At 41.0% G+C, this 14,858-nt stretch overlaps 1 protein-coding gene across 1 annotated transcript in view; it reads right to left on the bottom strand.

Moving 5' to 3' along the window:
* The window catches only part of aak1b (AP2 associated kinase 1b), a 100,523-nt gene that overhangs the window by 53,941 nt on the left and 31,724 nt on the right, over positions 1 to 14,858 (bottom strand). The window contains exon 4 of the mRNA XM_030064751.1: positions 2,314 to 2,422. Coding sequence (XP_029920611.1) covers positions 2,314 to 2,422 — 109 coding nt within the window. The remainder of the gene's footprint in view (positions 1 to 2,313; positions 2,423 to 14,858) is intronic.

Genomic DNA, 14,858 nt, shown 5'->3' with positions numbered 1-14,858 from the left:
CTTTGGGGTTGTGGCCTCAAAGTGATGCATGCTACCCATTTCAAAAGTCTACAATTCACTTCAACATGGGGCTTCCACACTCAAAAGGATACCCAATGTCAGTTACCATAGCAACATTCTCTTTTGATTCACATATGTTTATATGTTTTAACATTCAGGCCACGGCCAGTATCTTGTAACTTTAGATACCTGGTTGGCATCTGAAATTAGAGACCACCCATTTCTCATAGCAATCCCTCAAAAAACATCCTGGGTAAAACCTTTTCATCTCAGGGAGAATATTTTTAGCATTGGATAAAATAAACCACAAAAATGAGTGAAATAACAGTGACTACTGCCCAAAGCAACTTCCTAGACTGGAAACAACTAGCTTGCTAAAACAGCTGCTATATGCCATAACTCATACATGAATAAAATCACACGGACAGCACTGCACATAATGGCATATAATGGTCCCATGCCAACTTGCTAGTTACAATTGCTAAGTGTAATGCAATAGCTAAGCGTAATGTCCATCAAACTAACTTAAACTTGGGCTCACTTTTTTCACTTTCTAACAGCCTCAGCCGGACCCTGTACTTGTGGTAGTATCTCGAGCTTTACGAATAAAGGCCTGGAAAGAGGACCTCCTCTTTGTCTCCAAACACTTTCACCTTGATTGAGTGTTTGTAGGTGTTTCACATGTGTCTTTCAAATAACCTTCAATATTAGTAGCAGCTTCTTTTAATAATTTATCTATTTTATTATTTAATTTAGTTTCTTTTAATTTAATTTAATTTTGTGGGGTGGCATGGCTGGAGAGCAGGGAGAGCGGTCGCCTGGTAATCAGAGGGTTCCTGGTTCAATCCCGGGCTCCTCCGGGGGAGTGTGTCAAAGTGTTCTTGACCAAAATACTGAACCCATCATCGCTCCTGATGGACAGCTAGGCACCTTGCATGGTAGCCTCTGCCATCAGTGTGTGAATGTGTATGTGAATGGGTGACGGTGAGGCAAACATTGTAAAGTGCTTTGAGTGGTCAGACTAGAAAAGCGCCATAGAAATGCAGTCCATTTACCATTTAATTATGGTGTTCCTAAGAATTGACATGAAGGTTAATGGATAATGTTTGATCTAATTTGTTATACAATATTATGATGACATTCATGTTTAGCCAATATTTGAAATATTTATGGTACTCTGTGTGTGCAAATGTGCAAATATTTAACATGATTTTAAGGTTGGATTTATGATTTGTCTAGGCTAGAGCAAAGAGTAGAGTAGAGTAGAAACTTAACTGTGATTGAATGGCTTGAATGACCTCAAGCCACTATAAGCAGAAATGAGGAAAAAAGACACAGATGCCATCCTATACATTTAACTAGAACAGCCAGGGCTGTGCTTGCTGAACCCCACCCACAGCAATCTTTAGTTGTCAACATTAGGGGGCTCCACCATGGCTTGTTCTGAAAAAGTCAGTTAGCGGCATTCAAGTTTCTAGGTCTTACCCCTAATCAGGGTCCGGCAAATATATGTTGAATCAAGTTAGATGATTGGCCTGAGGGTGCTACTAGAGGAAAGGTCATGTCACCAGAGCTTATAGGGTGCATGCTCCTATTAGATTCTAAGATATGTTGGCCTTGGAGTGAAATGCTAAAAAGATGGATGGAAGGACAGATATGGCCATCTTTAGGCCCTACCTGCCAGTGGGGCAGAAATAAGTTTGACTTTTCATTTATTGGACCACTTTTAGTAGCACTGTCTGCTTTTAACGCTGCTATTTTAATATTATTTATTGATCATCTTGTTGACTCTTTATACTTGATCCTGTTTCTTAGGTACAGTGTGTGAATGTGGAACTGAGTGTAACTGAGTAATCGAACAGCTGAGAGACTGAATTTCCTATCTATCTATCTATCTATCTATCTATCTATCTATCTATCTATCCAGCCAGTCGTAAACCGGTTCAAATACAAGAAGCTCTCCTGGACCAATTAATGTCTATACTAGATATTTTAGCACATTTATTGTATGATTCTCCCTAGTACAGTCTGTCTTGACAATTTATCCCTTAGCTTCTGACTACAGCTGAGGGATAGAAAAGGCGGATGATTTTCTTATGCAATGTATATATACAGTTAATGTTTTCAGATTTGAGAGATCCAATAAACAAAGTTTGTTGGTGTCTCTTGTTATACAGTATTTGTTTTATTTTGTTGTTCTCATTTATGTTCAACAGAAATAGAACACAAATTTATTCTGAAAAAGTAACTGTTACTCTCAGTAATCAAAACACTTGTCTACCCCCATTCCCCATTTTCCTATTCAACACTCACCCTTGCAGTAGTCCATAAGTATGAGAACCTCCCATACATCCCTTCCTCCCACAGCTGTGATACTGGAGTCCAGAAACCCAACAATATTCTTGTGACCAACCAGGTCTTTCTGCAAAAGCAAAAACATACATTTAAAAATGTTCATTAGACCCCCCATACAAAACAAGTAACAACAACCATAAGAAAAGACAGTTATGTGTTTTGTCAGCATATTGAGTGTTTAAAGTCCTTCTACTTGTTTATAAGGCTTTCAATGGGTTAGGTCCAGCATACATTACTAATTCCATGTTGTTTTATTATCCTCCATGGCCTCTTAGATCCTCTGCCACTGTTTTTGTAAATACAAACTGTCACATAAATAAGAAAATTGGCAGCTCAGCCTTTTTTTAATTATGCACTAAAATTATGGAATCCCCTACCCAAGGCTACAAGAGATGCAGGCTCTGTGAACACTTATTTATTCAACAATACTTTTAACTATCATGCTTCTCTTGTCTTATTCTTTTATTTTGTTCTTTCATATATCTTATTGCACTTTGTTTTACCGCCTCTACTCTTTGTTTTTCAGTTTGTTGATTGGTTTTATCAATGCAGATTTTGCACTTATTTTTGCTTGCCTATTTTATACTTGTTTTTTCACCTTACCGTAAAGCACTTGGAGCTACATCCCCTGTATGAAAGGTGCTATATAAATAAAGTTCATTATTATTATTGTTGTTATTACTGTTCTTCTTCTTCTTCTTCTTCTTATTATTATTATTACATGTGTGTATTTTAGCTAAATGGTAAACTGCAGGAAACTGATACTACTGGTATCTTGGGTGAAAACTTTCCCTTTTGGATATTGTCTTGATATTGCTATTTCATTTCTGTAGGTTACTTTTTTTTTTTTTTTTTTTTTTTTAAATAAAAGTAATGTTCCAGACACCAATTTTGCCTATGATAATGTGTCCAGCACATCTGGTGACTCTTTAGTCCTCTCAATTAATAACTTAATATATAGTGACTCTCCTTTCTATCTTCATTGTGTCACATCCATAGATGTGTACACGCATTTTTTAAAACTGACCCTGGAAATCAAATTGGGCCTGAAACACTCTCATCATATCTCCTGAAATGTGGCACTGGGCCTATAGCATATGTTTTCAATTCATCTATTTGTGCAGTATTATCACAAAGGTTTCCAAGTCTGCTCAATACAGTCCTCTCCATAAGGACACCGTTCCAATTATCTGAATTAATAGGCTATCAGCCTATTTTTCAACTGTCATTCCTGACAAGGATTATAAAATCAGCTATTAACTGCCAGCTGAGGTCAATCTTGGAAAAAAGTTCAATTTAAATACTTGTGAGTCTGGTTTTAGGTCTGGGCATAGTACCATCTCTGCTTTTTCCCAAGATCTAAATGATAAGTAATTTGGAAAAGTAACAATATGCTGTTATTAACTGATGTATCCAAGGTCTCTGATACAGTTGGTCACTTTTTGTTATTGAAATGTCTCTGTGATTTAGGATTTACAATACTGCCTGTGAATCTGGCACAATATTGCCTCTAAGTGGTTTAGAAATGGAATGCCACAAGGCTTCAGTTCTGTATTCAAATGATACCATTGCATATTCCTGTGCTCCTATAAACATGCAAGTGCTGTATTTTCTTCAACATGACTTTGACACCATTCAGAATATATTCTAAATTAGTTTTAAATGTAGGCAAAACTAAACCAGGGTTCAACGTTAAGGATTTTTTTCGCTTGCCCAGTCGGGCAAGTTGGTCAAACATCTACTTGCTCTAAGTCAGTTTTTACTTGCTCTATAGTAATAGTTTCATTTCAGCTGCTATCAAATAAAAACAAATACTACAGTTAATTTTGATATCTCAAAGAAAAGAACAGTGCAGAAGTTGCTTCTCTCATTTCATTTACTATGGATAAAATACAAAATCAATTTTCTGTGAAAACACAAAATGCTAAACTTTAAATGAATGTTAAAAAGATAGTGTACTTTTATTGAAGTGGGGTTGTATCTGCCATAGAGTTCTCTTCTCTCCTGCTGAGAACAGTCCAACTCCACTTCAAAAAAGTAAACTACATTATCCCTTTAAAAAGAGCCACGTGTGCAAGGTTAAAAAATGCTCCCGTTGTTGTGATCGGCTCTCGACTTGTCAATTTTAATTTTGGATTGAAAAAAAGACCAGAAAAAGTCCAGATGACCACAGACGTCACAGGGTGTATGGAGGTTTATTTAAAAAAAAATTTTTTAAATAAACCTTTTCTAAATTTTTCTCCATTTTGGCGGAGAATTGCAGTGTCTTTAAGCAGCTTTCACATAGCGCATGCATGGCACAGACCTTGGCCGGCATAGCCATTCATTGTGTATGTGATTGCAGGGTGCAAGGGCACACCGGTCTGCGCCGAGCGTAGTGCAGTGCAAGGCTGGCGCTGGCACCTGTGGGTGCTGCGCCTAAAGCGGCTTTCACATATCACGCAGTTTGGGCCGCGCCCTGCGCTGGGTATGGTGCAGATGGGCGCAGAGCAGCGTGCACGTGTGCAGAGTAGGGCGCATGCATGAGCGTCGTGCACGTATGTGGTGCCAGTTGCTATGCAACCAAAACAGATGCTAGGAAGTAGTTTTCTGTTCTGGCGCACTTTTTCTCTGGCGGACAATAAATAGTAAATAGGCAAATACATTCTTTAGAAGAAGCTTTATTGTCATTGTACAAAATACAACAAAATTTCGTTTAGCAACAATTCTTGTAACAGCAATAATCGTAAGAGTGGTATTGAGTTTAATAAATATAATAATGAAGTGCAGCAAACAGAATACTGTGCATAGTTATTAAAGGTGCAAAGAAAAAAAAAGCAGTTTATGCAATAGTTCATGGTCTTGGACTGAGAGGTAGTAGTAGTAGTAGGGAGTTTATTCCTCCTCAGCGTTCTCAGAAAAAAGAGTCGCTGCTGGGACTTTTTGATAATGTGAGTGGTGTTCACAATCCAGCACAGGTCCTCTGAGATGTGCAGTCCGAGAAACTTGAAGTCTGTGACACGCTCCACCTCCTCCCTATTGATGCTCAGGCCTGAGTGCAGTGTGGTCCTCGACTTCTGGAAGTCAATGATGATTTCCTTTGTCTTCCTGGTGTTGAGGTTGAGGTGGTTGTCACTGCACCAAACCGCCAGTGCCTGGACCTCCTCTCCGTATGGTGCCTCGTTGTTGTTGCTGATCAGTCCAACAACGGCTGTGTCATCCGCAAATTTGATGAGGGTACTGGAGCCGTGGGTGGCGACACAGTCATGGGTGTAAAGTGTGAACAAGACTGGACTCAGGACACAGCCCTGAGGAACACCAGTATTGAGAATGATGGTGGAGGATGTAGAGGTGCCTATCCTGACATTCTGGGGTCTGTTAGTCAGGAAGTCCTTGATCCACAGATAGAAGGGGGTTCCGAGTTGCAGTGCCTGCAGTTTGTTGATCAGTCGACCGGGGCTGATGGAGTTAAATGCCAAGCTTAAGTCAACAAACAGCATCCTGATTCATGTTTTCGGGTGTTCCAGGTGGCTGAGAGCGGTGTGGAGGGCGATGGAAATGGCGTCGTCTGTGGATCTGTTGGATCTGTAGGAGAACTGATGTCGGTCAAGGCCAGGTGGGATATGAGCCTCGACAGGACCAGGACTTCACTTCCTGTTTCCTTTGCTTCCCTCGCTTGCTCATTGTGTGTTTGGTGCTCGGTTTTGGACTATTTTCTACTTTTTACTGCTGATCTTGGATTACGGACATCGGACTGACTATTGATACCACCGGTTTTGGAGACTGCTTGGTTTACGACGCTGATTTTGGAACACGGACTGAAGCGCAGCAGCATGCTGCCGAAGAAGGCAATGACAACCGAGGAGGGAGATGAACTTGAGCCCGGTGAGCAGGATGACAGATCGGCTGAGCAACAGGTGGCTGCCTTCCTCCACTCAAAGGGGACTGAAGTGGATTTAAACAACACAGAGGCTTGCCACCCTCTGCCCCGGAGAAATGACGGCAATACATCAGCCATCATCATGAGATTTGTAAACAGAAAACACAAGTCTGCACTGTCGAAGCAGGGAAGGAAGCTTAAAGGAACGAACATATTCATTAACGAGCACCTCACAAAACGAAACTCCAACATCGCAAGAAAAGCATGCAATCTGAAAAAACAAGGGAAAATCCAAAGCACATGGACAAACAATTGTAAAGTACTGATCAAGCTGAATGGAACGCCAGAGCAAGCATAAGTTGTCGTCATTAGGAACATGGAGGAGCTGGACAGGTACCAGTGAGCATCATAAAACGGACTGTAAGGTATGATTCATTTCACAACACACGACCATGACACCATCGGAAATATCTCATTCACCATGATTTGGAAGCACTTAGGACATAACTCAAAGGACTATTGATCATGATAATATGGAACTGAAAACTTTTCAATATACAGAGCATAATGTACTGGACATAGAAAACGATATAGATCCGGACAATAATTTCTACTCCATTATTACCGATAACTGCTGTTATTATATGAACAGTACAATCAGATCATTAAAATGGATAACAAACTTTCCATAATCCATTTCAACAGCAGAAGCATGTACGCAAATTTCAGTAACATTAAGGACTACTTAAGTAAATTTACAAAACCATTCAAGATTATTGCCATATCTGAAACGTGGATTAACGCTGATAAAGGAATGGATTTCGAGCTGGATGGATATGAACTCAACCACATCAACAGAAGGAACAAAAACGGAGGAGGCGTGGCTGTATATGTGGACAAAGACTTGAACTATAGGGTAGTGGGAAATATGTCAACTGCAGTTGACAATCTGTATGAATGTATAACAATTGAAATCTGTAGAGAAAAAAACTAAATATAATCAGCTGTATATATAGGGCACCATGTTCTAGCATAGAATCAATTAATAACAATGAAAAAAAAATCATTCACACTTAAAACCATCTAAATAGCTTTAAACCATTATTTTGAAAACCAAAAGCAAGTTATACATTCTTAAACTGAACATTGTTCCATGACTTAACCCCAATAATAACCTCTTTTTTTATACGGTAAACTTTCAGGGCATCTCTCAACTCATATTTACATTCCTATAAAAAAAACCTTTGTACACAGTCTGGCAGTGACTTTGTTTTCGCTCTGAACAAAATTTGCATTACTTTATAATATACCTAATTATTTAATTTCATAGCATGAGATTTTATGAGTGGATTGATGTCATAATAGTAACCAGCTTTATTAATATGTATAGCTAGTTTTTGTTGTAAGACTATTGAATTTATAGTCATTTTAAAGGTTGACCCCACAATTCTACACAAGATACGTATTATACAGAAGGCCTTATAAGATATAAATCTTATAATAAGATTTATACAGGATTGCTACTGACTTTGAAATTTTACCTTTACTTTAGTCATGTATGTTATATGTTGTTTGCATGTAAATTTATGATCAATAACAACTCCAAGGAATTTTGTCTCAAAAACTGTTTCAGTTGTAGCATTGCACATTTTTAATTTAACATCTCCCTCTATTTCTTGTCGATTCCCAAAAACCATTCATTTTGGGCACGGTGCTCTGGAGCTACCGGTCTCTAGCCTCACTGAAAAGTACAAGTGCACCAAAGTGAGGCTAGACATGACCCTGACAGAGTCCCAAGACGCAGTAATACGAGGCTGCTCCCAAACTGGCAACAGGGAGGAAGTGGACCCAGTCTGAAGCTGTGCAGCAGGCTAAATCTGTTCTCAGGCATTGGGACATAGTGGGGCAGGTTCAGCAGGGAAGAGGTGGGTTTGGACTCGGGACAAGTCGACCAACATGGCACAAAGCAACACCCACCCAGAGAAGAAGGCTAGTGGTTGAGGCAGCCCAGCAGCAAGAGGAAGCAGAGAGATGCACAAAGGCAGTTTCAAAATCTGGAGCATCGTAAACTCACTTGAAGGGATCTTTGGGAGATGAAGGAAGCCGAATCAGCTTCATCATCAGAGCCACTTATGATGTTCTTCCCACACCCAAGAACCTAAGCCAGTGGGTTGGAGAAGATCCCTCATGTGCTCTCTGCCAAACTCCAGCATCATTAAGACACATCCTCACTGGCTGCAAAACCAGCCTGACTCAGGGCCACTACACCTGGAGGGACAATCAGGTCTTAAGGCAACTGGCAATCATTCTGGAGAGAAGAAGAGTTACCACCAACGCCCTCCGTCCCCTAGTGCCTGGACTCTCAAGCACCACCCCCTCCGTGAAAGCAGGACAACTTCCAGGGAAACCATCTGCAAGAGTGGAAACATCCTTCCTGGACACAGCCCGAGACTGGAAAATGAAAGTTGACCTAGATCAGAAACTCATCTTTCCACCAGAGATTATCACAACTAATCTTAGGCCAGACCTGATGTTGTGGTCAACCTCGCAGAAGCTGCTGTACATCGTGGTACAGTCCCATGGGAGTCTGCAATTGACGAAGCTTGTGAATGTAAAAGCCTGAAGTACACAGACATAGCAGCTGAGACAGAGCTGCGTGGTTGGAGGACACAGGTGCTCCAAGTAGAGGTTGGATGTAGAGGATTTGTAGCCAAATCGACAACAAGGCTCCTGAAGAGCATGGGGGGTCCGGGGCCAGGCCCCCCAACAAGCACTGAAATCACTTTCAGAGGCTGCGGAGCGAGCCAGCAACTGGCTTTGGATGAAGAGAAAGGACCCCATTTGGGCTGCTAGATGTCAAACATGAGGGGCAAAAGCAGAGGGGGGCACACCTGGGACACCAGGTATTGTAACAACAAGTGCTACGAGCTAAACAAATACTTATAGCAACAGCGACCAGTAGTGTTGGGTTTCTGACCTGCTGAGCGGGCCATTTCAAGCCAGCAGTCAGCCGTTAACTTAAATCACACCAACATTGCGATCAGTTATGCTAAAGGCTATTTAAATACTTCATCAGATATAGCAACAGTGCTAAGTAGTGCTCGGTTTCTTTCGAGCATTTTATAGGTTGTAAAGAACTGAAAATGGCCATTTGTTGACTTTGCAGCATTAGAAGGTCATATTTACGGACATCAAAAGCTATTTCAATCAAAAACATCTTAACAGGCCAAATTACATGTTAACATAAGAACCCTTCTTTGATATCACCTTCACAATTCTTGCATCCATTGAACTTGTCAGTTTATGGACAGTTTCTGGTTGAATTTCTTTGCTGGATGTCAGAATAGCCTGACAGAGCTGCAGTTTTGATGTAAACTGTCTCCCACCCTCGTAGATCTTTTGCTTGAGGATGCTCCATGAAGATGATTTTGCTACGGAAAGTACAATTCTTCTTTTTGTACCATGGAAGAAAGTGGACAATAAGAAACTCTACATACTTTGCCGAAGTCAGGGCCGACAAACTCTTTTCCCATTATTCCGGCCCAAAGCATGACTCTTCCACCTCCTTGCTGACATCGCAGCCTTGTTGGGACATGGTGGCCACCCACCAACTATCCACTAGTCCATCCATCTGGACCATCATCAGTACATAAGACTGTCTGGAAATTGGTTTTCATATATTTCTGGGCCCACTGCAGCCGATGCTTGTGAGCATTGGTTAGGGGTGGCACAACTGCAAGACTCTGGAGGATCCTACACGAAGAGGTTTGCGGGACTCCAGAGGCACCAGCAGCCTCAAATACCTGTTTGCTGGTCTGTAAAGGCATTTTAGCAGCTGCTCTCTTAATTCTATGAATTTGTTTGGCAGAAACCTTCTTAATTATGCCTTTATCTGAGTGAACCCGTCTGTGCTCTGAATCAGACACAAATCTTTTACCAGTGCGATGATCTTGCTTAAGTTTGTTAGAAATGTCTAACATTTTCATGCAGTTTCAAAGGCATTGCACTATTTCACGTTTTTCAGCAGTAGAGAGATCTTTACTCTTCCCCATAGTGCTTGACACCTGCGGCTGCTTAATAGTATGGAACATCCTACTTAAGTAGTTTTCCTTTAATTGTGCTCACCTGGCAAACTAATTATCACAGGTGTCTGAGATTGATTTCAGCGACCCAAAGAGACCTAAGACACAATACCAGCCATGAATTTAATTGAAAAACAAAAAATTAAATGTTTATGGCACTGAAATCCAATTTGCATAAGTTGGAACGCAGTGTAGTGTTCGGTTTCTGACCTGCTGAGCGGGCTGTTCCAAGCCAGCAGTCAGCTGTTACATCAGGAAGTGACTGCCCCTTCCCCACTCAAGATACAAACACCAGGTAGGTGCTGATGATTTTTAGGGATTGTAACAACAAGTCCTACGAGCTAAACAGTTAATTAATTATTTTGGTTTTCTTTATACTGAGAGACAATTTATTTAACAACAAATTAAGTTTATAGACTTTCCAACTCTCTTTCAACGCCAAACAAAAGTTGCTCATCAATACCCCTTGTATTTAAAACACAAATTGGAACAAGGTGACCATTTGAATGATCCTTTGAAATGAGAAGTAAGATAAAACAATTTACAGTGCTGAAAAAACTAACCTTTACTGAATCTATTGTGTGTATGTGTGTATAAAGTCAAAATCACATGAGACGTTATGAACTATTTATTTTATTTATTTAACCTTTATTTAACCAGGAAATCCCTTGAGATTAGAATCTCTTTTTCGAGAGCACACCATTACAGAGTTGCAAAAATTCTAAAATAAAACACGTTAAGAACAGAGAAAGGACAACAGACACATACAACAAAATCCAGCTAAGAAATAGCAACTGCACACTTCAGTAACACAGTTACTGAAGTGTGCCATGCTGGCATGCTGACTGTCCTTCTGAACTCATTTAACCCAATTAAAACTGCCACAAGTAAAAAAAAAAAAAAAAAAAAAATCAAGTAAAAATATCGCAAGTAATGACCTTAACCGAGCCTACATGTCCAACATTTTTTAACGAAGTAACTTGAACAACCATGAGTAAGTCGATGTTTTATGTGCAGTAGGGTGGCCCAAAAACATGAAAGTTGGAGAGTCTAAGCTCCTAACCCCTAAATCGATTGCAATACATGAGAAAACTCTGCTGGTGAATTTTTTTTCTCAATTGGACAACATTTACCCCTTTCTCATCGACCTTGAAGTTTAGCATGGACTTAACACAGTCTTTTTTCACACTTGAATAGGGTAAAAAATTTATCCTATAGATATCAGTTAAAGTGTGGACAGATGAAGCTACAGCAGCTCTACAGGACTGTTTTGAATGCACAGACTGGCAGATGTTCAAAGATGCTGCTACCCAGGAGAACCATATTGACCTTGAGGAATACACATCATCAGTGACATCATACATCAGCAAATGTGCTGATGATGTGGTAAAAATAAGGACAGTTAAATCATTCCCTAATGAGAAAGCCTGGATGAATGGAGAGGTGAGAGCTCTATCTAGAGCCAAAAAAGCTGCCTTTAAGTCAGGTGACAAAGAAGCCTACAACACTGCCAGAGCAAAACTGAAAGCTGGCATCAAGGAGGCAAAGCGAAGGCATCAGCAGAGACTGGAGAGAGACCTCATCACCAACAACAGCAAAGACTTGTGGCAGGCGGTCAAAAATGTGACAGGCTACAAAAGCAGGAGCGCTCCCATCATGTGTGAGGCCATGTTACCAGACGAGCTAAACACATTTTATGCTCGCTTTGATCTCCTCAACAGAGAGTCAGCTGTAAAGTCTACTCCGCCTCCAGAGGACTGGCCACTGTCAGTATCCACAGTGGATGTGAGGAAAGTCCTGCTGAAAGTGAATATGAGTAAAGCTGCTGGGCCTGACAACATCCCTGGCCGTGTACTAAAAACATGTGCCAACCAGCTAGTAGATGTCATTACTGACATTTTCAACATATTGCTGTCACAGGAGAGTGTTCCCACCTGCTTCAAGACAGCCACCATCATCCCTGTGCCTAAAAAGTCTGCAGTGTCTAATCTAAATGACTACCGCCCTGTGGCACTCACCCCCATCCTGATGAAGTGCTTTGAGAAACTGGTTCTCCAGCACATAAAGAACAACATCCCTGCCAGTCTGGACCCTTAGCAGTTTGCATTCAGAACCAACAGATCCACACAGGATGCCATCTCCACTGCTCTCCACTCAGTCTTCACTCACCTGGAGAAAAGCAGCACCTACATCAGAATGCTGTTTGTTGATTTCAGCTCAGCTTTCAACACAATCTCCCCCATGAAGCTGATTGGAAAACTGAACACTTTGGGCATCAGTACCACTCTCTGCAACTGGATACTGGACTTCCTCACAAACAGACCCCAGTCATTTCGGATTGGCAGTCTCTCCTCCTCCACTCTAGTGCTCAACACCGGAGCGCCCCAGGGCTGTGTGCTCAGCCCCCTCCTGTTCACGCTGTACACCCATAACTGCATCCCCCGACATGGAGAGAACTCTATTGTGAAGTTCGCGGATGACACCACCATCATCAGCCAGATTTCCAACAATGATGAGTTTTCATATCGGGAGGAAATCAATCATCTTGCAGAATGGTGCCCAGAAAACAACCTACTGCTCAACGTCAGCAAAACCAAAGAGCTGATAGTTGATTTTCGAAAAAAGGAGGCAAAGACACAACCCTGTCTACATCAATGGAGCTGAGGTGGAGCAAGTGAGCAGTTTTAAGTTCCTGGGAATCAACATAACAGAGAACCTGTCATGGACTTCACATATCTCTGCCCTGGTTAAATAAAGATCAGAAACGGCTGTATTTCTTAAGGAAACTTAAGAAAGCAAAATTCCCACCCCAAGTTCTTGTCAGCTTCTACAAAGGAGCAATTGAAAGCATCCTGACTGGAAACATCACAAACTGGCATGGGATGTGCACGGCCCAGGACAGGAAGACTCTGCAACGAGTGATTAAAACTGCCCTTTAATTTCATTATTCAACCTGTTGTATAATGACAAATAAACTTCCTTGTATCCTTGTATCCTTGTATCACCATGAAACTTACTAAGTTGATTTCTTATAATAAGCCAAACAAAAAAAATGTATTACAAGTTCTTAGAAATTCTTTACATGAGCAAATTTCAAGTTGATCTTTAGCCTCAGTTGCAACATTATCCTTTCCCAAGAATGAAGGTGAAATTGAATGAATAAAAACAACAATCCTTGAAAACAAGTGACATTTATTGCCATGGCAGCACGCATAGACGCAGCGGCTACAGCTCTCCACTCTCGGTGCCGTATTATATGTTTTTGTATGTGTGAACGGTTGTGTTTTTAGCTTAAAACACCACCTTATGTTGGGCAATGTACGCGTACAGTCGTCAGCACCTTTTGAGCTTGGGATTGTGCTGCGAGGTACCAATTTCACCGGACTTTCATCGCTACCAGGACATTCCGGAGGATGCCGTTAGAACACCGGGGTCTCCGTGGATAGTTCTTCCCAGCGACAAGTCCAGGAGGAAACGTAAACAAGCAAAGGAAACAACAGTTATCAGGACCTTTTGAGCTTGGGATTGCGCTGCGGGATGCCAATTTCACCGGACTTTCGTTGCTGCCAGGACATTCCGGAGGACGTCGAGGCTGCAGGGCCGGTGCGTTAGCACGGCTGAAAGGACAGCCCTTTGGGCCGCCGCCTCCCAGCTTTTTCCAGCGCCAGGTCCATGGCGAACACGGGATGACGAACTGTGCTTGCACTTCCAACAAGTGTTTCCGTGACTGTTGAATTTTTTCTGATATCAGAGACATGGCTGCAGCCATCTATTACTGGACTTGGCTATTCAACTAGCAAGATGCACGATGCTTTCTATTCTCCCCTGCACCGAAAGGACTGAGCCCTAATTTCGTTGCATTATTATACGTATATGATTGTGCAATGACAATAAAAATCTATCTATCTATCTATTTATTCCCAATGTTAGAATGCAAAAGAGAAAACTCAAGAAAAACTTAACAAAATATTCTGATACAAGTAGTTATATTTATATTTACATATTTACATCACACATTCACAGTTTACGATGGTAAAGTTAAAGGCTTAATTAACTTAAACTTAAATATCCGAAAACTTAACTTCCTTTCTGGCACCAGACTGTTCGACAGTCTGTGGGAATCTGAGGCTCCAACAGAAGCCTCCACTTGTTATGCTAGCATGGTCGCTTAGCAACTGCACTTACAGAAAAGGATCGTGTTGAAAACTGGCTAAACTTAAATATTCAACTTGAAATTTGCTCATGTAAACAAAGAATTTCAAAGAACTTGAAATACATTTTTTGTTAACTGTCCTTATTTTTACCACATCATCAGCACATTTGCTGATGTATGATGTCACTGATGATGTGTATTCCTCAAGGTCAATATGGTTCTCCTGGGTAGCAGCATCTTTGAACATCTGCCAGTCTGTGCATTCAAAACAGTCCTGTAGAGCTGCTGTAGCTTCATCTGTCCACACTTTAACTGATATCTATAGGATAAAATTTTCACCCTATTCACGTGTGAAAAAAGACTGTGTTAAGTCTATGGCTAAACTTCAAGGTCGATGAGAGAGGGGTAA

Source organism: Myripristis murdjan, chromosome 12 (assembly GCF_902150065.1).
Source record: "Myripristis murdjan chromosome 12, fMyrMur1.1, whole genome shotgun sequence".
NCBI classification, from domain to species: Eukaryota; Metazoa; Chordata; class Actinopteri; order Holocentriformes; family Holocentridae; genus Myripristis; species Myripristis murdjan.
Note: the sequence above shows the minus strand (reverse complement) of the source record. Positions and strands in the feature narration are given on the sequence as shown.